This window comes from Leucopleurus acutus, assembly GCF_964270905.1.
Source record: "Leucopleurus acutus genome assembly, chromosome: 7".
In the NCBI taxonomy this organism is placed as follows: Eukaryota; Metazoa; Chordata; class Mammalia; order Artiodactyla; family Delphinidae; genus Leucopleurus; species Leucopleurus acutus.
In genome coordinates, this window is record NC_139150.1 from 1,627,025 (window position 1) to 1,654,561 (window position 27,537).

At 54.4% G+C, this 27,537-nt stretch overlaps 1 protein-coding gene and 1 long non-coding RNA gene across 2 annotated transcripts in view; both read left to right on the forward strand.

The window, feature by feature from the left end:
• LOC309963605 overlaps positions 1-18,930 on the forward strand; it is a 34,246-nt gene extending 15,316 nt beyond the window's left edge. The window contains exon 3 of the long non-coding RNA XR_014326298.1: positions 18,894-18,930. This is a non-coding gene — a long non-coding RNA (uncharacterized lncRNA). The remainder of the gene's footprint in view (positions 1-18,893) is intronic.
• Positions 18,931-24,924: 5,994 nt separating this feature from the next.
• The window catches only part of NACC2 (NACC family member 2), a gene marked incomplete at its 3' end in the record, with an annotated part of 28,537 nt that continues 25,924 nt past the window's right edge, over positions 24,925-27,537 (forward strand). Inside the window, exon 1 of the mRNA XM_082842226.1 lies at positions 24,925-25,825. Within this exon, the coding sequence (XP_082698352.1) occupies positions 24,940-25,825 (886 nt within the window). The 5' untranslated portion in view covers positions 24,925-24,939. The remainder of the gene's footprint in view (positions 25,826-27,537) is intronic.

Here is a 27,537-nt window from a genome sequence, read left to right on the forward strand (position 1 = left end):
TCCCGTGGGTGGAATGCCACAGGATTTGTCTTCTGGAGACCGGCTTATTTCACTGGACACGACGTTCTCCAGGTCATCCTTGTCGTACCCCATGTCAGAATTCCCTTCCTTTTTAAGGCTGAGTAATATTTCATGGTCTGAGCAGGAAAGCTCGATCAGAGCATTTGAGGAACTGAGTGTATTTATAGCCACTGAAGAAAGAACATGGCACTCAGACTGTTCAGTTAGTTACACAATTGCTGGGTGTCCCCCAGGCAGGAGCACCAGCCCCCTTGGGCAATGCTCTTTGCTCCTGGGCAGAAATCATCACTTGCATCTCTTCTGGGCACAGCCTTGTTTAAGAGTTAGCAGGTCACAGCGTCTGGGACATAATCAATATCAGAGAGCAAACCGAGCAGAGGTTCCTGCAGTCCCCTGGAGAATGAAACAGTCCTGGTGGCCTCGGTGGCCAGTCCCTCCTGTGACATGGAAAGGGCACAGTCACCCTTTACCGTATTTCCAAGTTTTTGATAATCGTTCAGCATCCCTCTGTGATCATAATTTCCAAGTATAGTTTTTAGAAGCGGGTTTTGTGTTCTGATTCATCACACGCCATGGGAAGAGGGCACCCTGTGGAGGACAGCACCGGAGCTGTGCGGCACGGGGGAGCTGCTAGAGCTGGTCAGTTTCTCTGCATTTCACAGGGGGGCTCAGGTCCGTTTTCAAGAAGCTCGCTCACTGCAGAGGGGGGTTTTGCTCTTCCCGGTCTCCCCCCAGAGCCTGGGAGCCCATGCGTGTTGCCAGCGGTGGCCCCGGCTTCAGGCTCAGCTTGTCCAGCTCCGTCAGGGAATAAAAGAGACCAGATTCCCATGGAACTGCTGCAGATGGCTACATTGCCATGAAAGGGAAAGAGACTCCGGAAAAGTATTTGTTTCTGAATTCTGAGGCCTTGGGGAGAAGGCACACAGTGTACAGAACGTTTTGTGTAGTTTGCAGAAGTGAATCTGCTGCCTGGAGGGCTCGAGCTGCATTGGGATGGAAGAGGAGGGTTTTCTTCACCAATATTCCAAGACCAGCCCCACAGTTAGGTCTTGGTCATTGCGGTCAGCATGGACCTTGGGCAGCAGCCCATCACTTCGTGGACCTAAAGACATCTGGAGACCTGGCCCCCTGCCGTAGTCGGGTAGGAGCCGTCTAAGGGCGAGCCCACGCAGGGCGCCTCCTCGGGAGATGAGCACGTGGGCAAGTACGTCCCTCTTTGTGGACAGCCCCCTTCTGGCCTGCAGCTTCCAGGGAGCAGAAGCCGCCTGTGGATGACCAGGTGGGATCGGCTTCTTTCACAGGGCAGCGAGCAGCGCCAGCCTGGAGGCAGGGACATCCTGCAGGGGCATCGGGCAGAACCGTAGCATGAGGGTTTGCTTGCTGTTTCCCAGAGTTAAGAGCATAAATGGACGGTGAGGGTGGAGGCCAGCGTGGAGCTCCTGGAAGGGAACACGTGAGGATTCTGTTCCCACGGACGGCACTGGATGGGCCAAGCTGAGCCCGGGAAGGCTGGCTCTGGACTTGACGCCTCTTCCTGGGCAGTTCTTCCCGTGGAGTTGAGAATTGCAGGACATCAAATCCAGCATTCCCCAATTCATCAGCTGAAAACAGTCATTTATGATTGACTCTGGGAAACTACAGAGAACAGTCAGATGTAGAGTCCGACTTTCTTTATTTCAGGGTGTGATTTGGGGAAGATGAAATCGGTGTCGTTGTCAGAAGAGATGTGGGTATTTGATCAAGTGGAACACTGAATGGTTTCAGCCTGGCTGGCTATCAATCCAAGGGACGACACGTTTAACAAAGTAATCTTAGAAATCAGTAACGCCTTTCTAAGGAACCTTAACTGCTTGGGGAGAGAAGAATGTTAGTTAAAAAAAAATACCAAGGATGTGACTAGTGCAAAATACTGAAGGTTACCCTGGGGCGATCGGAAGAGCGGTCGGGGTGGTGGTGAAGCACCCAGGTCTCCTCATCCCGCGGTGATGCAGACGCGACACACCAGCACCGGTCACCGTTTTCACACAACACCAGGTTCTTCTTTTACAAAATATAATGCTTGGCAGTAAAGGAGCCATAAGCACCTTAAAAAAATTGTCTTCTGAATAAGCCCATCAAAACCAAGCAAAGGGCTTCCCTGGTGGCGCAGTGGTTGAGAGTCCGCCTGCCGATGCAGGGGACGCGGGTTCGTGCCCCGGCCCGGGAGGGTCCCACATGCCGCGGAGCGGCTGGGCCCATGAGCCATGGCCGCTGAGCCTGCGCATCATCCGGGGCCTGTGCTCCGCAATGGGAGAGGCCACAACAGTGAGAGCCCCGTGTACCAAAAAAAAAAAAAAAAAAAAAACCAAGCAAATTTTGCCCCAATTTTAACGTTTCACGGCTTCTTTTCAGACTCGTCATGTCCAGGTATTATAAACCCAAGGAAATAAAGATTCCTCTCTGTGAACCTCCCACAGTGTTCCCTGTGTCCATCCTAGTTTTTATCTTCCCCATCCGCTTTCACGTGCTGGGGCAACCAGACATTTCACTTTAGGGCAGAATGCCTCTTTTCCCCGTGATAAGGAAACACACCCTTCGGTGTGCTTGGATGTGAGCCGCGCTGCTAGTAGCCCCATTTTATTAGTTGTGCCTTTTAACTCCCGTAACTAACTTCTCCCTGATCAGGAGGGCTGCAGGTGATAGGAGGGACACGATAGGGACCTGCTTGTCTTACGTAAACGTCTTAGCACATCAGGCGAACCCAGAGCACACCTGTCAGCATCCCCCCAACACACACACGTGCCTCTCACACCTTGTTAAAGTGGCCGGGAACGTGGACATGGAATCTGATGAACACGCGTAGGAAGCAGAGTGTGTGTGTTAAAGCTCGGCTTACCGACCAGTGTTTGGATCCTGTCCTTACAAATCATCCATCTATCAAAACATTGGTAGTTAATTAAATTTAATATTAGTATAGGGTGTTAAAGTAAATGAGGATTTCGGGAATTTTAGGTTGATACACCACACAGTTGCTTTTTTTTTTTTTAACATCTTTATTGGGGTATAATTGCTTTACAATGGTGTGTTAGTTTCTGCTTTATAACAAAGTGAATCAGGTATACATATACATATGTTCCCATATCTCTTCCTTTGCTTTTTTTTTTTAACTTTGTATTTTGAGATAATTATAGATTCATGTGCTGCTGTGAATAGTACAGAATGGATGGATAAACAGAAGTGGTCCATCCCTATGATGGAGTATTGTTTGACCATAGAAAGGAGTGAAGTACCCTTGAAATGGGTGAATTTTATAGTGTATGAGTTATATCTTATTACAGCTGGTATTAAGAAAGATAATACTGAGAGACGCGGTGGACCCTTTGCAGGAAGCCCCTGGGGCTGCCCTTTCGTAGCCCCCCACCTCCTCTCTCCCGCCCCTCTGACAGTCGGTAACTGCCCGGGTCTCTGTTTCTGGAAGCGGTCCTTCTCCCCTACGCTTGCCAGCGTTTGGTGTGTTGTTGTTTTTCGTTTCAGCCATTCTGATAGGTCTGTAGTGCATCTGTTTGTAGTAATTTGCATTTCCTAGATGGCTAAAGGTGGTGGACATCTTTCATGGCTAATGTGTCATCTGTGTGTCCTCTTTCATGAGAAGTGTCTATGACTTTAGCCAGTTGTCTCTTTTTTTTCCAGCACATGTGTATGTATATCATTTATTTTAAAAAGTGGGTTCTGAGCATACATTCGGTTTCACAGTTTGATGTCTTCAGTTAACATGCTGCAAATTCTTTTCATGTTGTCAATATTCTCCTGTGAGTTTTCTTTAATTGAAGTATAGTTGATTTGTGATATGTTAGTTTCTGGTGTACAGCAAAGTGATATATATATATTATTTTCCATCATGGCTTATTACAAGATACTATAATACTCTTTTCCGTATTCTTTTCCATTATGGTTTATTACAAGATACTGAATATAGTTCCCTGTGCTATATAGTAGAATCTTGTTGTTTATCTATTTTATATATAGTAGTTTGTATCTGCTAATCCCGAACTCCTAATTTATCCATCCCTACCCACTTTCTCCTTTGGTAACCATAAATTTGTTTTCTGTGTCTGTGAGTCTATTTCTGTTTTGTAAATAAGTTTATTTGTATCACATTTTAGATTCCACATATAAGTGTTATCATATGGTATTTGTCTCTGTCTGACTTACTTCACTTAGTGTGATAATTTCTAGGTCCATCCATGTTGCTGCAAATGAAGAATTATTTCATTCTTTTTTATGGCCGAGTAGTATTCCGTTGTGTGTATGCGCCACATCGTCTTCATCCGTTCATCTGTCGATGGCCACTTAGGTTGCTCCCATGTCCTGGCTGTTGGGAATAGTGCTGCAGTGGACATTGGGTGCACGTATCTTTTTGAATTATAGTTTTGTCTGCATATATTGCCCAGGAGTGGGATTGCTGGGTCGTATGGCAACTCTATTTTTAGTTTTTTAAGAAACTTCCCTACTGTTTTCCACAGTGGTTGCACCAATTTATATTCCCACCAACAGTGTAGGAGGGTTCCCTCCTCTCCACACCCTCTCCAGCATTTATTGTTTGTAGACTTTTTAATGATGGCCATTCTGACCAGTGTGAGGTGATACCTCATGGTAGTTTTGATTTGCATTGCCCTCATAATTAGTGATGCTGAGCCTCTTTTCATGTGCCTATTGGCCATCTGTATGTCTTCTTTGGAGAAATGTCTGTGTAGGTCTTCTGCCTACTTTTTGATTGCTTTTTTTGTTACTGAGTTATATGAGCTGTTTGTGTATTTTGGAAATTAATCCCCTGTAGGTCGCATTGTTTGCACACATTTTCTCCCATTCTGTAGGTTGTCTTTTCATTTTTTTTAATGGTTTCCTTTGCTGTGCAAAAGCTTATAAATTTGATTAGGTCCCATTTACTTATTTTTCCTTTTTTTGGGAGACTGACCTAAGAAAATATCGCTATGATTTATGTCGGAGAATTTTTTGCCTATGTCCTCTTTTAGGAGTTTTATGGTATCGTGTCTTATATTTAAGGCTTTAAGCCATTTTGAGTTGTGTGTGTGTGTGTGTGTGTGTGTGTGTGTGTGTGTGGTGTGAGGGAGTGTTCTAAGTTCATTGATTTACATGCAGCCGTCCAGCTTTTCCAATGCCACTTGCTGAAGAGACTGTCTTTTCTCTAATGTATATTCTTGCTTCCTTTGTTGAAGATTAATTGACTGTAGGTATATGGGTTTATTTTGGGCTCTCTATTCTGTTCCACTGATCCATATGTCTGTTTTTTGTGCCAGCACCTTACTGTAGCTTTGTAGTATTGTCTGCAGTCTGGGAGGGTTACGCCTCCAGCTTTGTTCTTTTTCCTAAGGATTGCTTTGGCAATTCTGGGTCTTTTATGGTTCCATATAGATTTTAGGATTATTTGTTCTAGTTCTGTGAAAAATATCATGTCATGGGTAATTTGTTAGGGATTGCATTGAATCTGTATATTGCTTTGGGTAGTAAGGCCATTTTAACAATATTAATTCTTCCAATCCAAGAGCATGGGATATCTTTCCATTTCTTTGAATCATCTTCAGTTTCCTCTGTTTTATAGTTCTCGGCATATAAGTCTTTCAGGTTTATTCTTAAGTATATTATTTTTTTGATGCGATTTTCAAAGGGATTGTTTTTTTATTTTCCCTTTCTGTTATTTCATTTTCACTGTAAAGAAATGCAACAGACTTTTGTAGGTTAATCTTGTATCCTGCTACCTTGTTGAATTTGTTGATCGGTTCTAGTAGTTTTTGTGTGGAGTCTTTAGGGTTATATATAGTATCATGTCATCTGCATACAGTTTTACCTCTTTCCTTCCAATTTGGATGCCTTTCATTTCTTTTTCTTGTCTGATTGCTGTGGCTAAGACTTCCAATACTATGTTGAATAGAATTGGTGAGAGTGGGCATCCTTGTCTTGTTCCAGATTGTTTATTTTTTTTTTTTAACATTATTGCACTGCGGGGGGGGGGGGTTCCAAGCAGAGGTTTTAAATTTGGATAAAGTCATCAAGTTTTTCAGTTTTTCCTTATGGAAGAATTCTTTGCATAGTCCTAGATCCCCAAAATATTCTCCTATGCTTTCTTCTAGTTTTAAGTTGTACGTTTAGGTTCTGATCCATTCTGGGTTAATTTTTGTATCAGCATGAAGTTTAGTTTGAGGGTCACTTTTTTTGCCTCTGGACGTGCCGTTGCTCCACTACCACTTGCTGAAAAGGCAATCCTCCACTGATTGCTCTGCATCTTTGTAAAGCATCAGTTAGGCATATTTGTGGGTCTGTTTTAAGGTTATCTATTCTGTTCATTAGCTGTCTGTCTATCCCCATACAGTCTTTTTTTTTTTTAATTACCATTTCTTATTTATTTATTTATTTATGGCTGTATTGGGTCTTTGTTGCTGTGCACAGGCTTTCTCTAGTTGCGGCAAGTGGGGGCTACTCTTCATTGCAGTGCATGGGCTTCTCATTGCGGTGGCTTCTCTTGTTGCGGAGCACAGGCTCTAGGTGCGCGGGCTCAGTAGTTCGGCTCGCAGGCTCTAGAGTATAAGCTCAGAGTATAAGCTCTCGCAGGCTCTAGAGTATAAGCTCAGTAGTTGTGGCGCATGGGCTTAGCTGCTCCACGGCATGTGGGATCTTCCTGGACCAGGGCTCAAGCCCGTGTCCCCTGCATTGGCAGGCGGACACTTAACCACTGCACCACCGGGGAAGTCCCCCCCTACAGTCTTGATTACTGTAACTATATGGTAAGTCTTGAAATCGGGTAGACTGATTCCTCCCATGTAATTCTTTTCCAAAATGGTCTTAATTATTCTAGTTTTGTTGCCCTGCTATATAAATTTTAGAATAATCTTGTCTGTGGTTACAAAAAAATCTTGCTGGAATTTTGAAAGGAATTGTGTTAAACCTGTATATCAATTTGGGGAGAATTGACATCTTTACTGTGTTGAGTCTTTCAATCCATGAACATGGTATGTCTCTCCATTTAGTTAGACCTAGATTTCTTTCAATTTGTAGTTTTCAGCATGTAAGTCCTGTGCGTGTTTTGTTAGATTTACATGTAGGTGTATTTTTTTTGAGTGATTGTAGATGGTATTGTATTCTTAATTTCAGTAATTGCTAGTACATAGAAATACAGTTTATCTTAAATCCTGTGACGTTGTCTACGAAGACAACTCTGTCACCTGCAAACGGGGACAGCTTTATTTCTTCCTTCCAATCTGTGTGCATTTTCTTGCCTCCTTACACTGTGTTGAGTACGAGCGGTGAGCAGACATCCTTGCTGTGTTCCCCATCTTGAGGAGAAAGTGTTAACTGTAAGATTTTTGTAGATGCTCTATATCAAGTTGAGGAAATTCTCTGAGAGTTTTTAGCATGGATGGATGTTGAATATTGTCAAATCCTTCTTATGCGTTGAATGGTATTTTCATGTGGTTTCACTGATTTTTAGATATTGTACCAGCTTGCATCCCTGGAATAAATCCCACTTGGTCATGGTATATAATTCCTTTTAAATGTTGTTAAAATCTGTTTGTTAATATTTTGTTGAGGATTTTTGCATCTATATCATGAAGGACCCCTGGTCTGTAGTTTTCTTTCTTTGTATCATCTTTGGTTTTGGTATTGGGATAAATCATAAAATGAATTGGAAAGTGTTTCTTTCTCTTCTGTTTTCTGGAAAAGATTGTATATATGTGGTGCTAATTTTCCTTTAAATGTTTGGTAGCGTTCTCCAGGGAAACCATCTGTGCTTAGAGATTTCTTTTTTGAGAATTTTGAAACTAAAAATTCAATTTTTAAAATAGTTATAAGACTATTTGAATGCTCTGTTCATTGTGGTAGTCCCCTCCTCCCTTAGGAATTGGTTCATTTAATTTAGATTGTCAAGTTTATGTGTTAAAGTTGTCCCTATTATTGCCTTATTATTCTTTTGACATCTGCAGGGTCTGTAGTGATACCCCCAATACCTTTCTGATATTGGTAATTAATTTGTCTTTGTTCTCTTTTTTCTTTGTCACTCTTGCTAGAGGCTTGTCAATTTGGTTGATCTCAGAGAACCACATGTACTTAGTGCTGTAAATTCTCCTCACAGCTCTTAAGTGGTGTCCCACAAGTTTTGATATATTGCATTTTCATTTTCTTTTAATCCGATTTCCTTGAGACTTCCTCTCTGACACATGGATGAGTTAGAGGAATGTTGCTTGTTTCCAAGTGTTTGGAGATTTCCCTCTTACTTTTCTGTTATTAATTTCCAGTTTGATTGCGCTGTGGTTGGAGAACACATTCTGTATGATTTCGGTTCTTTTAAATTTCTTGAAGTTTGTTTCCTGGCCCGGGATCTTGGTGTAAGTTTCATAGGCACTTGAAAAGAATGTGTATTCTGCTGTTTTGTGGTGGACGGTTCTGTAAATGTCTTTTGGATCCTGTTAGCTGATGTTTAGTTCTCTGTATCTTTGTTGATTAACTTTCTAGTTCTTTCAGTTGTTCAAGAGAGGGTTTTGAAGTCCCCAACTCTCTTTTCTCTTTCTACTGGTTTGTGCTTCATATATTTTGCTGTTCTGTTGTCTGGTACATACAGAAGATTGCTATGTCTTCTTGGTGATTGACCCCTTGACCATTGTGAAATGTCCCTCTCTGTCTCTGATAATTTTATTTGCTCTGAAATCTGCTTTATTTGATATTAATATAGAAACCCTTGTTTTCTTTTAAGTTTGCATGATTTATCTTTTTCTATCCTTTTTTATTTTTTAATTTTTCAAAGTTTTATTAAATATAGTTGATTTAAATCAAGTTAGTTCCAGGTGTACAGCAAAGTGATTCAGCCATATATATATGTATATATATATTTTTAACTTGCCTTTATCATTATGTTCGAAGTGAGTTTCTTGTTGACAGCATATAATTGAGTCTTTAAAAAAAAAGTCTATTCTGCCAATCTCTGTCTTTTAATTGGTCCATTTAGGCCATTTACATTTAATGGAATTATTGATATGTCAGGGCTTAAATCTGCCATTTTATTTTATTTATTTATTTATTTTTTTGTGGTACGCGGGCCTCTCACTGCTGTGGCCTCTGCCGTTGTGGAGCACAGGCTCCGGATGCGCAGGCTCAGCGGCCATGGCTCATGGGCCCAGCCGCTCCGCGGCACGTGGGATCTTCCCGCATCCCCTGCATCGGCAGGCGGACTCTCAACCACTGGGCCACCAGGGAAGCTCTGCCATTTTATTTTTTGATTCTGTTTTTTCTTCTTGATTGTTTCTCTGGTTTTTTTTTTCCTTGCCTTCCTGTGGGTCACTTGAACATTTTTAAACATTTTATTTTGATGTATCTGTATTTTTTTTTTTAAAGAAGGGTACAAGTCCTCCTTTTTTAAAAAAAATTTATTTTATTTTTGGCTGCATTGGGTCTTCATTGCAGCACGTGGGCTTTCTCTAGTTGCAGCGAGCTGGGGCTACTCTTCGTTGCGGTGTGCAGGCTTCTCATTGCTGTGGCTTCTCTTGCTGCGGAGCATGGGCTCTAGACGTGCAGGCTTCAGTAGTTGTAGCCTGTGGGCTGTAGAGCGCAGGCTCAGTAGTTGTGGCGCACGGGTTTAGTTCCTCTGCGGCATGTGGGATCTTCCTGGATCAGGGCTCGAACCTGTGTCCCCTGCACTGGCAAGCAGATTCTTAACCACTGTGCCACCAGGGAAGCCCTGTGTCTGTGTTTTTTATTTTATTATTATTATTTTTAAACATCTTTATTGAAGTATAGCTTTACAATGGTGTGTTAGTTTCTGCTTTATAACAATGTGAATCGGCTGTATATAGATACATGTATCCCCATATCTCCTCTCTCTTGTGTCTCCTTCCCACCCTCCCTATCCCACCCCTCTAGATGGTCAAAAAGCCACGAGTGTATTTTTTAAAAGTAACAGCTCTATTGAGATATACTTCCATACCATATAATTTACCCATACAGTGTACAAAGTCAGTAGTTTTTAGTCTATTCAGAGTTGTGTAACCATCACTACAATCAGTTTTAGAACATTTTCATCACTCTGAAAGAAACCCCCTGACTTTCATCAGTCACTCTCATTTCCTCCATCCCTCCCTAACTTCACTACTCCTAGTTTTAGGCAATCACTGGTCAACTTTATGTCTCCATAAACTGTTCTGGACATTTCATATAAATCGAATCATACAACATGTAGCCTTTTGTGTCTGGCTTTTTTCACTTAGCGTCATGTTTTTGAGGTTCACCCATGTTGTAGCATGACGGTACTTCATTCTTTTTCAGGGCTAAACAATATTTCATCATATGGATAGACCACATTTTGTTTATCCATTCTTCCATTGATGGACATTTGGGTTGTTTCCACTTTTTGGCTGTTATGAGTAATGGTGCTATGAGCATTCAGACACAAGTTTTTGCGTGAGTATATGTATTCACTTCTCCTGGGTAGATACCTAGGAGTGGAATTGCTGGGTCATGTAATAACTCTGTGTTTAACCGTTTGAAGAGTTGGCAGACTGTTTTCCAAAAACGACTACACCATTTTACAATCCCACCAGATCTTCACCTGCATTTTTAATGTGTTTTTTATTATAGCCATTCTAGTGAGTGTAAAATGCTATTTCATTGTGGTTTTAATTTGCATTTCCCTAATGGCTAACGATGTTCAGTATCTTTTCATATGCATATTGGACGTTTATGTATTTTCTTTGGAGAAATGTCTCTTACCCATTTTAAAATTGGGTTATTTGTCTTACTGTTGAGTTGTCAGAGTTTTTTTATATATTCTGCATACAAGTCTGTGGTCAGAAATACGATTTACAGATATTCCTTCCCATTTTTTGTTTTTTCACTTTCTTTGTGGTATTCTTTTTTTTTTTTTTGCTGTACGCGGGCCTCTCACTGCTGTGGCCTCTCCCATTGCAGAGCACAGGCTCCGGACGCGCAGGCTCAGTGGCCATGGCTCACGGGCCCAGCCGCTCCGCGGCATGTGGGATCCTCCCGGGCCGGGGCACGAACCCGCGCCCCCTGCATCGTCAGGCGGACTCTCAACCACTGCGCCACCAGGGAAGCCCTCTTTGTTGTTTTCTTTGAACCACAAAAGTGTTTAATTTTTGTGAATTCTAATTTATCTTTTTTTTTTTTTCTTGTGCTTTTGGTGTTTAAGAATCTACTGCCTAGTCTAAGGTCACAAAGATTTCGTGCTTTACAGTTTTAGCTCTTAACATTGAGGTCTTTGATTCACTTTAAGTTCTGTGTATGGTGTGAGGTAAGAGTCCAGCTTCATTCTTTAACATGTGAATATCCAGTTGTCCCAGCACCATATGTTGAAACACAGTTTTTCCCCCACTGGATGGTCTTGGCACCCTTGTTGACCATAGATACATGGATTTATTTCTAGACTCTCAATTCTGTTCCATTGATCTATATGTCTATCCTCATACCAATACCACACTCTCTTAATTACTGTAGCTTTGTAGTAAGTTTTAAAATTGGGAGGTACTAGTGTTCTAACTTTGTTCTTCCTTTGCAGTATTGTTTTGGCTCTTCTGGGTCCCTTGCATTTCCATATGAATTTTAGAACTGGCTTGTCAATTTCTACAAAGATGTCAGCTGGGATTTTGATTAGGTTTGCATTTGTTCTGTAGGTCAATTTGGGGAGTATTTCCGTCTTAGCAATATTAGATCTAATCCATGAACATGGATGCCTTTCTATTTATTTAGATCTTTAGTTTCTTTCAACAAAGTTCTGTAGTTTTCAAAGTATAAGTTTTACACCACTTTTGTTAAATTTATTCTTAGGTATTGTATGCTTTTTGTGGTCATTATAAATGGAATTTCTTATTGAATTTCATTTTCAGATTGTTCACTGTAAGTGTGTAGAAATACATTTGATTTTTGTCTATTGATCTTATATCCTGCAACCTTGCTGAACTTGTTTCTTACTTCTAATAGTCTTTGGGTTGATTCCTTAGAACTTTCTTCGTACAAGATCATGTCATCTGTGAATCGAGATAGTTTTTCTTTTTCTTTTCCAACTATGTCTTTTATTTTATCGTCTTGCCTAATTTCCCTCTCTCAAATGTAGAACTTGTACCATGTTGACCTCCTTGCCTTGTCTTTGAGGTTAGTGGGACAGCATCCTGTCTTTCACCAGGGGCTATGATGTTACTTGTGGGTTTTCCACACATGTCCTTCATCAGATTGAGGAAGTTCCCCCCATTCCTAGCCGGTTGAGTATTTTTTAGGTGCTGAGTGTTTTTTTGTGTTATTTACGTGCTGTGCGTTTTTAGATGAAAGACGTTAGAATCGTCCGACAGAGGTTTCTTTGGTCTTGTTTTGTTTGTTTTTGTATTGTTGTTTTGTGTTGTTTATCTGACAGAGGTTTTAAAGCAACACTGCAGTATTCCAGTATTCCATAGTCGCAACTAACTTTGACATCAGCTTGTCAGAATTCTTCAATATAGTTGACTTTACACTTTTATAGTTTCCATGACCTGGAGCATCATGTAAACGAGACGCTAGCTTCTCTGGTTGAAACAGTATATGGAGTTGAGGAAATTCAGATGAACTCCTTTGCTCATGAGAAAACACATCTAGATCTTGAAAATAAAACATGTTCCGGATTTACAAATCAGGGAAAAGACATGGTGTTGTCTTTTTAACCCATTATCAAAGCAGTGTGATTTGCCCAGGATTCCCCTGATTGCAGGCATTTGGGGTATTACATGGAAGTGCTTTTTGGTCTAGTGGTTTCTCTGAAAAGGGTCCCCTCCCCTTCACATGCTAGGTCATTTAAAATATTAGAAGTTACGTTGATGTTCCGGGAATTCTGAAAATATTTGCTTATAAAGCTGCTCGTCTCTTAGCCCGCGAGGACGCAGCTCTTCAGAGTCTGTAATTCATGGAATCTCTTCAGAGGGAAGAAAAAATTCCACCCTCAATGTGAAGGTAGGGCTTCCCTCGAGTCTAGACACAGGGAACCCTCCGCTTCCGCCATGGGTCAGAAATAAACACGGAAAATGTCTCTTCTCCCTGTCTCCGAGAGATGTTTTCCTTTGCAGGGGACATGAGCTATTTCCTTGATTGACAGATAGACAAATAGATGACCGGTGGGGATAGACAGGACCCCGTCATCCTCCCTACAGAGTCTCCCCACTCGCTGCCGCCTCCTTGGGGTGCTCTGGACAGCGTGGCTGAGACCAGCCTAGTGGTCCCGGTAACTGCCCATCCCTGGTCCTCACTGCAGAAAAGGGACGTGGCCCAAACCACACGTTAGGATACAGGTGGACTGACAGACTGCCACCAACCAGCTCGGAGTGTTCCTGCAGGCAAGTCCACCTGGGTACCTGTCAGGTATAGTTGTTTAAAGGTTGTAAACAGGACCCTCGTGCAGATACAGAGAGAGTGCACGTCAGAGCTGTGTCTACGTCGACGTGAAGGAAGCGGCAGGGTGGGCCCCCCGGGGAGGGGGAGGGATGTCCTGGACCTGCCAGGCCCGACCCTAAACTGGCTGATGTCCTGCAGGGCAGAACCCGTAACCTTTGGGGGTGTCTCTTCATGGAGAGATATCTTTGCATCTTTCCTGGACAAACAAATGAATGAGTGTGCACGTCACTGGACAGAGCCTGGGTGGAGCACGGGCAGAAGAGTGGTCCTCGTCCTTGGATAATCCCCTGGGCAGCCCCTGTGATGGTGAAGGGTCGAGCAGTGGATATTTTGCTTAATTTCCAAGTTTCTAATAATCTGTGAACCGTCGCCCACGCCCCTGGAACTGGCGTCTGCGTGTCCCGTGAGCTTGCCCCCCACCCGGCTGCCTGCCCGTCACGGGGCAGGCAGAGCCACTCTGTCCGGCCTTTCCCGACCTGGTGGCGTCGGGGCCAGGGGCTGGGGTGGTGTTGCTGGAGCAGGTGCTGCAGGGGCTCTGCCCTTCTTTCTGCCACCAGCCTCTCTTGCAGGCTGGGCTCCCAGGTGACGCCTCCACGGCCAGGTCCCCGTGAGGACCAGCCTCGTGCTCTGTAGAGCGGGGGAAGCATCCGAGTGAGGCGAGTTCCCAGTACTCAGCGGTGTCGGTCGCAGGGCCCTCGCTGTGGTCCCAGTGGCTGGGGGTACCCGTGACCCACTTCAGTGTGCCTGGCGTGTCGGGAGCACCGCCCACCCCACCAGGCAGCAGGAGACCACCCAGCGTCTGGCGGGATATGAGTGTGTGGCTGTGGCTTCCTGCACCTCCAGGGCGGTCAGGGGAGCAGGCCTGGGGCAGAGCTGACCCACCTGGCATTGCTTCCTCTTCCCGAGCCCCCGAGGGGAGGGTCTGTTCCATCCTAGAATGTGGTGGGATCGGTGGGCCTTATCCCCACCCAGTGACAGCTCAGGATGAACCGTGTGACCTCCAGCCAAGGGATCAGGGACATCTCTCTCTCTCTCTCTCTCTCTCTCTCTCTCTCTCTCTGTCTCTCTCTCTCTCTCTCACTCACACACACATACACAGATGCACACACGCATCTCCCCATCGTGGGCTCCCCTTCCACCCGTGCACACCCGCCGACACCCACCGACACCCACAGCCTCTCAGGGCGCCCGGTGTGTCTGGGGCTGGTGGGCTTCAAGATGCAGAGGGGGAGGTTCTGGCGAAGGGGTGGCTGGATAGCGGATACCTGGATACCTGGCAGGTGGAACGAGCAGGGGAGGGCTGGGGCGGACATGCCCGGGTCTCCTGAGGGTCTGCAGGGGCTTGGTGCCCACCCAGACGCGCCTTTGATGCTTTTTACCCAGGAGCGATCTGACTGTTTGTCCTCTGTCCTGATCACATCTTTGAGGCCTTGGCGAGCCTGTGAGCCTACAGGACGGCCCTTGACCTTGGAGGCCTGGAGGCCTGGGCCTGACCCTGGGGGACCACATGTGAGGCCTTTCAACCTCTCACCTCAGCCAACCAGCTTGTCCTGGGGGGCCTGGCCCTTCCCGGGGCGCCCACGGAGCCCCTCCCCCCCCCCCCCGGTTCCCTGGCAAACCCAGTTGGCTGGTTCCCTCCGTGGGCCTCGGTTTCTGGAGATCTGGGTCTCCGTAGCCCCCACCTCCTGGCTTGTCTTGGGAACCACGTGAAACTCGGTGGGTTGGGGGGCGGAAGCGACAGAGCTGTGGCCGTGGCCAGGTGCTGGGAGGGAGGCCCCCGGTCCCCTGGTCCCCGCCTGGCGCCCCCCCCCCCCCAGCCTGCCCCCCAGAGGAGCTGCCTCCACGGGAGGGGGAGAGGGGGGTCCTGCCCACAGCCTGGACTCGCCTCTAGGAGAGAACACGCCACCCAACATGCTGTCAGTAGCTGCCGGCGATCGGCATTCCCGCCATCCAGTCGGGTGTTTGCATTCATGGTCTTCATTTTCATATCGGCAACTGCCTTTTATGGCCGTGCTGTCGGCCTCAGCCCGCACGCTGGACTTTCCTCCTCACCCAGGACGTGTCCGTGTCGCAGGGGTGCTTCGGGGAGATCTGGTTTTGTGGTTGAGATTCGCACGCTGGAGCACGAGGACAGTTATGTGCAGCTTTTATTTGGCCCCCAGGATTCTTACTGCCATTATCTGTATTTCCTTTAATTTGTGGGATTTCTAGTAAATGGGCTTAAAAATAGGTCTGGGCGTGATGCCAGGCAGATGTGGGCAGCAGGCATCTCTGCGTCTCTCTCTAAAGGCAGAGCGGGGTAACCCCCGTGTCACTCGGGCCTGTGTCTCCTGCGGGTCCCTCTGGGGGCCCCGCCTCTGCACCCCAGGACAGGCAGAGGTGCACCAGCCCAGGGGCCCTGACTCCAGGCTGCATTTGGGGGGGCTGGGGCCAGGGCTGGGCAGGGTATGTGCTGAGCGCTAGTGTTCGGGGCTGCCCGGGAACATGGGGGCCCGGGGTGCTGGGGTCTGTTGGAAGAAATGGAGACAGGCGTGTGCTCTGATGCAGGCCGGGTCACCTGTTGTTGGCTCTGCACCTCGTGGGCTCCCTGGGCAGCAGCTTTGCCCCCAGGTGCCCCCACCGCCCCAGCTGCACCTCAGCCCCCAGGGACCCTGAGGTCTGGTGTCAGTGCCGCCCACCAGGGCCCCGGATGCCCCTCTGGTGCCCCCCCGTGAGGGTTGGTGCTGTGTTGGGCTCAGAGTTGCCCGGAGCCTTCAGTTCTGTAGCCCCTACTCTGTGTCTCCCCGCAGACAGGGGGACTGGGCCCCGAGTGCAGAGCCGAGGCCCACGCGGGCCTCTCCTGCCCGTGCAGGGCTGGAGCCCCCTCGGGGGTCAGGGGCCCACTGTCACGTCCAGTCCTGTCCCCACGCCCTTCAGGGGCCTGGCGCTCCGGCTGTGCCTCCTGCCTGCCAAATCCCATCCCCAGAGTCGGGCACTGCCTGGGGCTGGGGGCGCATCTGCTCTGATTCTCCTCTGCTGTGGACTCAGATCCCTCTGGAGAGCCGGTTAAATGTGGATACAGGGGAGCCCAGGAACTGGGCCCCTGGGTGGGGTGGGTGGCTGGGTGTCCCCCAGTGCGGAGGGTAAGGAGGCACGGTGGCAGGAGCCCCTCGGGAGAAGGTGGGACAGGCTGGCCGGCCCCAGGGGAGGAGCTGCAGGGTCCCTGAGGTGCCGCGGGCGTATCCCCTGCCCCCACTTGTCTCTTTCTTTAGGGCCGCGGGGGTGAGGCTGGCTAGGGAGTGGCCTGGGACACCGCCGCCCAGCTCCCGGCCGGGGGGACCCTGGGCCGGCGCCCATCGGCAACCACCTTGGCGTGAGCTTGGAGGTGGGAGCTGGTGTGCCGTGACCCGTCTCAGCCTATGTGCCCCCCCCACCCCAGCAGCTGATTTGGTATTTCTGTGTCGTCTGATTTACGTTAGATTTTTAAGCATAATTAGAAATGCAGGGAGCTTTGTGTCTCACCTCGACTATTTATGGCACGATATGCAGATGAGGAGAGCTATGAATATTAAAGACGTGAGTGTGTGCAGAGGCGCCGTCGCTAATGAGCTGGGTGACCGGCCGGGCCTGGCACGCGCGCCCCCTCCACCTGCTGCCCGGGACCCGGCCGCCTCGAGGACCCCCGTCAGCCCTCGGAGGGGACAGCAAGGTGCTGTAGGGCCGAGGGGGGCGAGCCTGGCTCCAGGGGCCCAGCTGCCCGGCGCAGGCAGCCCCTGCTCTCAGTGCCGGCCCCCCAGTGCCCCCAGCCTGGGTGCAGGGCGGGGGAGACCCAGCTTCAGCCTCCGAGGGAGGAGTAGGGTGGCGTCTGCAGGCGTGGGTCTGCCTTTTTAAGTTACTAAACGATGCCCGAGGGGCACACTCTTCAAGCCTACGGTATTTGAGTTACAAACACGGGCGAGAGAGATTGTCGGCTCTGTTCAAAACACTGCTTACTTCTTCCCAAGCCTTCTGGAACCATTTGATGGCTAATCCGTGGACGTGGTGGGTGCAGGGTGGGCGGGTGGGCTCATGGGGGCCGCTGCCCTCCCTCTGGGCCGGCCGCTCCTGTTTCTTTAGGTTCACGCCCTGTTTGTTTAGCTCCCGACCCCCTCTCCGCACGGAATATCTGAGCGGAGGGTCAGAGGCTGGCGTGGCGGTGGCAGGCAGTCATGCCTGGTGGGCGGTGGCATGTTGGAAGGAGCCCCAGCTGCAGTTTCCCCCCTGCCCATGGGATGAGCTGGGCCACCCAGACCCCCAGGCTGGACCCTCTTCAGAGCCCACCGCATGGGCCACGTGCTGTGTGACGCAGGGCCCGCTGTCCCCTCTGGGAGGGCGTCCCCCCAGCCCCCGCCCAGCCCCCGCGGTCCTGCGGCCAGTGGGGCTGATGGGGCCAGGCTGTGGGTGCGGCACCCAGGGCCCTGGGCCCTCGGGGGGCTGGAGGTGCTGTGTGGAGGGCCGGCAGGGAACTTAGGTGTGTGCTCTGTCTCTGAGGACCAGCCCTGCATCTGTGGCTCCCTCCAGGGCGGCAGGGGACGGACTGATAAGCACATCTTTGAATTTGCAGATTCTCGCAGGCTGCCCTTCTCTGGTTGGGGAAAAAAAAAAAAAGCTTCTAGGCAAACATTTGTTAGTACAGTTAAAACCGGCTTTTATGCCTGATGCCGGTCCAGGCTGTGGTCTGGGTGGAGGCTGCCCAGGTGCCTGGCTGAACACCGGAGGCGTCTTGCCTCTGCCTGTCGGGCTGGGGCTCAGTGAGCTGGTGATGGGGGGGGGGGGCGGCGGGGGTGTATTGGAGGTGTGGCCACAGCCCAGGACCCGAGTGGCCCTGAGGTTTCGAAGGCCTGTGCGCCCCCTGCCCTGGGCACAGGGGACTCCAGGACAGCCAGGCGCAGAGGCTGAGGTGGAATTCTCACCTCTGCAGCAGAGTCCTGGAGGCCCGGGGCAAGTCCAGGCCTCAGCGTCCCTCTGTCCAGCAGGGTCAGTCCCCACCCTCTTGATGACCTCGGTTGCCCGGGATCATGGGTGTTGAAAGCAGGCAGCTGGGGAGGGTGGTGACTGGGTGCAGCCCAGGCCAGAGGCCTGGGCAGGAAGCTCATCCTCTGGGTACCTCAGCCTCCTGTGCTGCACCCACCTGGAGGGGTTGGGGCTGGGAGGCGAGCACACGAGTTGGGACCGTGGGGAGGGGCTCCGAGCAGCTGAGACCCCACCCTGGAGCCCTGGTTCCCTGCCCGGGCCCTTCCATTAGCAGCCCGGCCCCCTGACAGCCCAGCCCTGCTTTGTGGTGTATTAAAAATTTAATGCAAACCTGAGGCTCCAGCAGGCCGGTGCCTCGCCCAGCTTTCAGGGGGCCTGGCACGCCCGAGCCGAGCAGCCTTGCTTCAAACAGCCACCCGGACCTCCGAAGGGTCAGCCCCCAGACGCTTCCCCCTTGCCCTTCGGAGGAGCAGAGCTCACGGCAGAGCCAGAGCATGAACGGGGGACTGCAGATGGGGGTGCCAGAGAGCCTGGTAACTGGAGCCTGCGCCGTAATCGTAATCGGAAAGCAAGGCCGTCGCTCTGATGGCTGCTGTCCAGAGTGACACCCCGCCCCGCCCACGCTCTCCTGACAGCCTCCGCGGGGCAGCCTGGGCGGTATTCCTGATGCCCCGACGCGCCCACGTGTGTTCATGCTGACTCAGTAACCTGCCCACCTCCCTGCAGGACACGGCCCTGCCTAAAAGGCAACTCCGGAGCGCCCTGCCTTTTAGGAGGTGGCCTTGCTGCCAGGCCGGCTTCTCCCGAGGTCCCGAGATGGCAGGGCTTGGCGGCCGGGCAGCGGGGCTGCCACGGGGATGGGCCCCCGGCTGGGGGCTAGGTGCTGGGGGTGAGAGGGGCTCCTTTTTCTGCTGCCGGAATGTTCCCTGGCGCACCTGCCCCCTTCTTCCCCTGCGGTGTGTGTTTAATGGCTGTGCATTTGCCGAGGTCCAGTCCGCTTACTAGGTTGGTAAAATTAAATCCTGCAAAATAATTTAATTTAATTTAATTTGTCTCGCCTCCTTTTCCCTCGCTGGCGGTGCCTCTGCAGAAATTAAACGCTGCGCCCCTGCGTGGCGCCGTGCGCCTGCCGTAGCAGGCCCCTGAGGATCTGGGGTGCGTGGGGGAGGCTGGACTCTGACGCCCCCTGGCCCCTGTGTGCATGCGTGTCTGCAGCTCTTGGGGCTCATAGCCCCACATCCTTCTCTCGGCCACCTGCGGGTGCGTGGCCCGCCGGGGGCGGGGAGGCATTCTGGTGGACAGCCCATAATCCCAGCCGTTCCCAAGGGAGGGTCCACAGAGAAGAGACCCCCCCCATCCACTTCTTCCTGGGGAGGTCTAGAGTCTGTGTGGAACGGGCCTCTCCCCTGAGGCTAGCACAGCGGCAGGGGCTGGACTCTGGCTTTGTTATGTCCCGAAGTGGGTTCCATTCTGAAGGGCATTATGAGGGGGAGGGTTCCGTGGTGCAGTGGCTTTGAGGACGGCCGGGATGAACAAAGATAGGATCTCGGACGTTCCTCCCGGCTCTTCCGGCTCTTCCGTGAGTGGACGGCGCAGGAATCTTGCTGTGGAGGGAAACAGAAGAGGTGGTGCTGCTTGGGCAGCAGGGCGCGGGGAAACAGGCACAGAGGGGGAAGGAGGTCGTGTAGGGCTGGGCAGGGAGGCCAGCTCAGGCCCCGGCCCCTCTCCTCCCCGGCCACTGCGCACGGACCGGCCTCGGCACGTCCTGCTCTCAGCCCCGGGTGTGTGAGCCAAGCCTTTATTTGATTCCTTTCTCCCAAAGTTCAGCTTTGTTCTTGCTCCGGCCGAGGCTTCTAAGAAAGCAACCTGAAACCAGCTCGTGCTGGGCTGTCCTGGGCCGGGCCGTGGGGCGGCGGCCTCACCCGCACAGGTGGCTTGAGGACACGGCGACAACAGGGCCGGTTGTCCCCATCCCCGGGGCCAGACGGCTCCGTCACCTTCCGGGGGGGATGGTCCCCTCTCCGGGTGAACGGTCTGGCCGCAGCCCCGGGGGGCAGGCCCACGAAGCACGGACGGGGCCTAGGCGGGCGCCGGTCTCTAGCCGTGTGCGTCTCTAGCCGAGCGCTTTCCTGATAACATCGTCTGCCTCGACCCCGTGGTCACCATCGGAGGGCGAACGTGACCCCCCTCCCAGGCGGGCATCCCAGACATGGAGTCCTCTGCTGGAGGCCATAGGACCTGCATTTGAGGTGGCCGGCGCCAGGCCCGGCATGTGGGGCGGTACCCAGCGGAAGCCAGGAACCGCTCTCGGAAGGGTCGGCTCCGCAGAGCTCGCTGGCCCCCGCTCTCAGTTCAGAACCTGGCTGCTCCCTGCCCAGCCCTGGGCAGCGGGGCCCTCTGGGGGCCGGCGCGCACTGCACCTTCGCAGCTTCCGCCCACCCCAGCCAGGCCTGCTCACCCCCTCCCCTCTCACGGCACGAGAGCCCCCACCTGGCTCAGGAGGCCCCCCTCACTCTCTGGGAGGCTCCCGGTGGTGGGTGCGGGGGCCCCGTGGCGGCCCTCCCCACTGTGCCGTGTGTCCCTGGGCCGCACAGCCCTCTCTTGCGGCCCTCCCTGGCTGTGCCCAGCATTGGGTGAAACGCCCGCCAGGCATCGGATAGACTCTCCCAGCCTCAGCAAGCTCCCGCGTGGCACCTGGGGGACTTCCCTGCGGAGCTGGCAATGAAACAGGGGCCTGAAGGGGGTCGCTCTCCTCCACGCAGGGAGGGCCTGGGTGCAGCACAGCGGAGGGGAGAGCTCGTGGAGGGCGGCGGAAGGCTGGGTGTCCTGCACCCAGGCCAGGGTTGGCCCCTGCCCTTCCCTACCCATCACGGGCCCCACTGTCCTTGGGCCTCTGAGTGTCCCTCTGTTTCTCCACACTGGCTCCATGTGTGCCCAGTCTGCCCCCCTTTGTGGCTGGGCAGGCACATGGGGCTGTGCCCGCACACGCACACCCCGCCCCCCGAGGCCCCAGTCCCTCATCTTGGAGCTAGTGGGCTTCTCCTGGGCCCCAGGAAAGGGGGACCACCAGGATGACACAGCCCAGTCTGGGGGGCCTGGCAAGGCTACCCAGTGGGGGTGAGGGGAGGTGTGCAGACCCGGGCGTCCACGTGGACCCGAGAGTGCGGTGCGGAAGGGCCCTCGGTCCGTCACCTGGTGGCCGAGGCCAAGCCCGGATGTGAAACCTGGTGGTGCTGAGATGATGGCCGCCCCACCTGGGCCTCGAGCCGGAGGAAGGCCGGCCAAGCCCCGCTCTCTCTCCCCACACAGCCCCCGGGTCCCCAGAGCGCCGAGCGGGGACCATTTCCGTTAGCACTCCGCGTGCGGCCTGTGTTGCCGTCACCCCTCCAGTTGTCAGCAGCCCCGTGCAGGAGGCACCGAGCCGCCTCTGCTGGCCGCTGCTCGCTGGGCGGCTTCCCTACACCTGGACTTCTTCCCTCTCTCCATTCGCAGCATTTTATCTGGTCTCGGAAGCTGAGCCCACGGTGTGTGAACGGGGAGGCGCCAGATGGCTCTTTCTTTCTCTCCGGATGCCTCGGAAGGGACGGTGGGAGGGGTGCTGCCTGTAGCCCACCGCCCCCGCCCCCGCCTTGCCCCAGCATCACCTGATGGTGACGACGCTGGGCGCTGCAGGAGACAGACCTTCCTTGGCCATCTCCACTCTCGACCCTGCCCCTTCTTGCAGGCTGCCACAGTTGGTGGCAAGCAGGGAAACTGAGGCTGGGCAGGCCAGTGGTTTGCCCCAGGGCCCACGCTGTCCAGCAGGTGGGGGCTTGAGCCTAGAACGAGGTCCCACATCCTCTGCACAGGCAGTGCGCACAGCACGGCCGCCCCTGCCCAGGAGAGGTTCAGTAGACGGCGGACACTGTGGACCCCGCACCAACGGCCCGGCCACACGGGTAACCTGGGGGTGGTGCCTTGGCTGCCCCCTCCCCGGGGCAGGTCCATCAGGGACCAGGGCGGGTCCTTCGGCGGCTCCTGGTTACTGGCCACCACGGGCCTGGCCCCCGGTTGTAATCACAAAGTTGTACTTCTTTAAGAGAGCTGCCCCGGCTGCGGAGTGGGGGTACAGGGTGATTACCTGGGGTTTTGGGGCCGGACTAGCTGGGCCTGCCGCTCTGGGACCCCAAGAAGGGGGGAAGGCGGGCACTGGGGCCTGCAGGGCGCCGGGGGAAGGGGGGCTGGGTCTCTTCCTCCCTGGCCCCTTGCTCTCACCTCTTTCTGCCTCATTTGCTCATCTCCCTTCTTTTCCTCCCCTGCTCGCCCAGCTCCTGCCCTGTCTGCCCCGAGCCCCTGGCCTCCCTGCCCCCCTCGCCGGCCCCCACCCGGCACCCCCCTGCCTGCACTGCAGGAGTTAGGCCGCTCTGCCAGCCCTGCAGACTGTTTGGCATAGTTTAAATGCTTTGACACTCGGGCTGTACTGGATGGCAGGGTGGTAGTTTACTGGGTAATTCATATGCAGAACCGCACTATACGTTTCCAGGCCGTCTCGGTTGCCGCGGCACCACGAGCGTCTCTCCGCGCACAGTACAGTATTGCTGCCATCTTTGTTTGCATTTGCAGTGAGTCATCAAAAGTCTGTCTTGTACCAACACCCGGAGCCGTGCATTCCTCTGGCACCAACACTCCACTGTTTTTAAAGCCGGGGCTGGGAGCTGGCATTACTTCGGCTCCCAAATCAAAGGCGGCTATTCATTCCCGAGAGCTGCCTGAATGTCCGTCTGCATCCGGCCTCTTCATTTAGATGCTGTGCGCTGCCCCGGAGAGCCGGGCTGGGTGCAGCTGAGCTGCGGCCCGGCCCAGCCGAGACTCTCTGTCCCCCTCCTCCCCCCCCCTCCTCTTCCCCCCTCCCCCCTCCTCCCCCCCGCAGCTCCTCTCGCCCTCCCCACCCCAAGGGCTCCCGCTCCGTTTGCTGCATTCCCGGAGCAGCTGGCGGCTGCGGGCGGCCGGTGTGCGGGCGAGCCTGCCCCTGCCAGGCTGAGCGGGCAGTGCCGGGGCCACGGCGGCAGCGGCCAAAGGTAGGTCTCCCCTGCCGCCGGTGCCACCGGCCAGGCCGGCAACTTCTCCGCAGCGGGGGCGCTGCGGGCCCTCCCCCCACCCCGAGCGGCCGCCCACCTGCTCAACTCCTGTCGGCGGCCGGGCCGGCGCTCCGCCCTCCTCTCGCCGGCCGCCCGGCGCCTCTGCGGCCGCCCGCACTTTCCTCCCGCGGGACCGAGCGGCCCTTTGTACGGGCGCCGGCTGCGCGGAGTTGGGCCGGCGCCTTCTCCGGCCCGTCCGTCCCGGCCCCGCTTCTCTGAGTCGGACACCAGCTCCACAGCGCGGGAGCCCCATCCCCAGACCCTGCGGGCCGGCAGCATCCCGACCACGGCCAATCCCTTGCCCGGCCCTCCCCTGTCTCCCCACGACCCCATTAGTCACCTGGGCTGGGAGTGAGCCAGCAGGGATCGGCCGGCATCGGGAGCTGGGGGGCCGGGAGGGCGCGCAGGTGGGGCTGCGACAGGGTCCCAACTCCTGGGCTGGCAGCCGGGTCCCCGAGGCAGCTCGGGCTGGGGGAGCCGGGCGCGGCTCGGAGCACCGCTGGCCCGAGGTCTCCTTTGCCTGGAGGGCGAGCAGAGGCGGCGGAGAGGCTGAGTTCTCCCAGCCTCAGCTCACTTCCCTGGGCAACCACTCCTGCCCGCCTCTCCCGAGGGCCGAAGGGGCGGCTTCTCAGCCGGCGGGGCAGAATGCCCCCCCCTGGCGGGCCCTCTGCACGGCTGCTCTAGGGAAAAGGGGAAAAGCAAACCGAAAGCAAAGCCTCCGAGAAACCGCCCGCCACGAGACCCCCGCCACACACCGCGGTGCCCTGCCTCTCGCTCCGGGTTCGGGTCCCTCCCAGGGGACAGGCGGCAAGGGGCTCCTTTGCCTCTAACTTTTTCCTGGGAGAAGAGTTATGCAGACGCGGGCCTGCCACCCTCGCCCCTCCAGTGCTGTGGGTGGACCGCCCTGTCCCGTCCTCCCGTCCTCCCGTCCTCCCGTCCTCCCGTCTGTCCGCCGCCTGCAGGCCTGTTCTCGTCTTCTGCCAGGACGGGGTGTCTCTCGGCCCCGAGGGCTTACACGCTCTGCTGGGTGGACTCTGGGAGCGTCCCGGGGTGGTGGTGTGGGGGGCCCCCACACCACCACCCCGGCTGGAAACCCAGCTGGGGCTTCTAGTATCCCGGGCGGCACTGACGGCCCTGCCAGGGTCCTACTATCGGCCGGGTCTGCGGCGAGACCTGGTCTGGCTCGTGGCGGCTGGAGGGTCTGGGGGTGCCCCGCAGGGGGGCCTGGGCACTGTGGCAGAGCAGGGTGGTGCGGGGCCCGGCCCTGCCAGTGGGCCGCTGGACGTCCGGAGCCCGACCCTGACCGCGGTGCCCCGCGCCCTCTCTCCCGCAGATGCGCCCCGCTCGGCCGCTCCGGCACTGAGAGTCTGAGGCCCGCCCGCCGCCCCCGCCCGCCATGTCGCAGATGCTGCACATCGAGATCCCCAACTTCGGGAACACCGTGCTCGGCTGCCTCAACGAGCAGCGTCTGCTGGGCCTCTACTGTGATGTGTCCATTGTGGTCAAGGGCCAGGCCTTCAAGGCCCATCGGGCCGTCCTGGCCGCCAGCAGCCTCTACTTCCGCGACCTGTTCAGCGGCAACAGCAAGAGCGCCTTCGAGCTGCCGGGCACCGTGCCGCCCGCCTGCTTCCAGCAGATCCTGTCCTTCTGCTACACGGGCAGGCTGACCATGGCGGCCAGCGAGCAGCTCGTGGTCATGTACACGGCCGGCTTCCTGCAGATCCAGCACATCGTGGAGCGCGGCACGGACCTCATGTTCAAGGTGAGCTCGCCCCACTGCGACTCGCAGACCGCTATGATCGAGGACGCCAGCTCCGAGCCCCAGAGCCCCTGCAACCAGCTGCAGCCGGTCACCGCCGCGCCCCCCTACGTCGTGTCCCCCTCCGTGCCCATCCCGCTGCTGACCCGCGTCAAGCACGAAGCCGTGGAGCTGCCGCTGGCCGCGGGCCCAGGCCTGGCCCCCAAGCGCCCGCTGGAGACGGGGGCCCGGGACGGCGCGGCAGCGGCAACGGGCCCCGCGGTGGCGGCAGGCACGGCCCCCCTCAAGCTGCCCCGGGTCTCCTACTACGGGGTGCCCAGCCTGGCCACCCTCATCCCCAGCATCCAGCAGGCGCAGTACTCCCAGGGGGAGCGGACCAGCCCGGGGGCCAGCAGCCTGCCCACCACCGACAGCCCCACCTCCTACCACAACGAAGAGGATGACGAGGATGACGAGGCCTACGACACCATGGTGGAGGAGCAGTACGGCCACATGTACGTCAAGGCCGCGGGCAGCTACGCAGGTAATCCCCACCCGCCACCTCGGCCGCCTGCCTGCTGGCACGGTGGACCTCCCGGCACCTCCTGTGTGGGCACCGAGGCCAACCTGGCCTTACCCCGGGCCCCTCACAGCCTGGCAGGGAGACGGACACGTCCAGGGGCACTGTGCCGCAGGTGTACAGGGACAGTCCCCAGCCCAGACTGGACGAGCTGGCAGGAGCTGACACCCGAGGCAGGAGCAGGACCCAGGTCCGTCTTGCAGGGCCTTAGCTAGGGACTCTAAACTCATCCTGGGTGAGATGAGAGGCCACGGGAAAGTTCAGCCGCAGCGTAGCGTGTGGGACAGAGCCCCGGCTTTCACTGGACTGATGAAGAGACTGAGGGCCTCAGTGGACCAGGGGCCTGCCTGAGGGCTCACAGGGCAGTGTGTGACCCAGACTCGTCACTCACCTGCTTGAGGCCTCAGCGTCCCTGTCGCTGAGGTGCCTGCCCCAGCAGGCCCATCTTCGCTGCTTTTGGCCTCAGCCCTTTCCCCACCCATGTGTTTTTGCCTTCCCTCTGACTCAGGGAGGCCAGAGAGTCCCTTGGGCCCCTCCCAGTCGCGGCCATCTCCCTGGGGCTAGCACCAGGTGGCCGGCCAGAGAGTGCCTCTTGAACTGAACGTGCTGCCCCCCAACTTATTCTGGGGGGAACTCCCGCATTCGGGATCTATAAGCCCAACACGCACTGATTTGCGATGCCTGGTGTTGCCTGTAAACTGCATCACAGTCGCCAGAGATGGTTCAGGATTTGCTGCGTGAAGGGTCCCGTAGTTGAGGCCCCGGGTCAGGTGTCCTCTTGCCTTCTGTGTTCCCCGAAAACTGGCTGTGTGCCTGGGCCGGCTGCCTGTCCTGATTTGCATGCGGGGCCCGTGTCCGGTGACTGGCCCGGATGCACGCTGCCAGTGGGAAGTGGCATCCCAGAGCTGGGGCCCCAAAGTGCAGTTTGGGGACTCTTTCCGCCCCTGAGACCCACCACGTCCTTGCGCCCTGATGGGGCCGACGCTGCCCCTCCTCTCCCTCCCCCTTCCACTCCTCCGCCTCCAGGCGGGCACTGGTCTGTCAGTCCTGGGGGGCAGGAGCGGAGGGAGTCTGGTGCACTGGCCAGCTCAGGCCGTTGGGACAGCCGATCCCCATGTGGCGCTGGGCGGCTGGGTTTCGGTCTCTGGTCTGGCCAACGTGGGCCCTTCTCAGGGTCCCTCTCAGAGCTGCGGGGGAGGCACTGCCCTGGGCAGCTCCCCCCAGGGGCCCTGGGCCTTGGTTTTCCCAGGGCTCATGACTTTATTTGAATGTGTTTTGTCATATTTGTATGAATTGCGCAGGGTACTAGCACACAGACCGCCTCCGTCTGGACTGGGTTTTTTCCTCTTAGTGGTAGCGGGGAGGGCTTGGTGTTCCTGACACCAAGAAACCCGCAAGCTCTGCTGTGGGTTAGGCCTGGCCGGGACCCCGGGAACCACCCGTGTGCAGTTTCCTCTGCCTGACCCCGCCATCTCCCTGACAGCCCCCAGGGGGTAGAAAGATCCGTTGGCACCCAGACTGGGCCAGAGGGAGCTGGGGTGGCTCCCAAGCCCCTCCCCCAGGAAAACAGGCTACACGGGCTCAGGGCAAACCCTGCAGGACCACACACACACCCCCCCCCCCCCATGCCAGCAGCTGGGCAGGGCTCAATGGAGGGGTCAGGACAGAATCGGCTG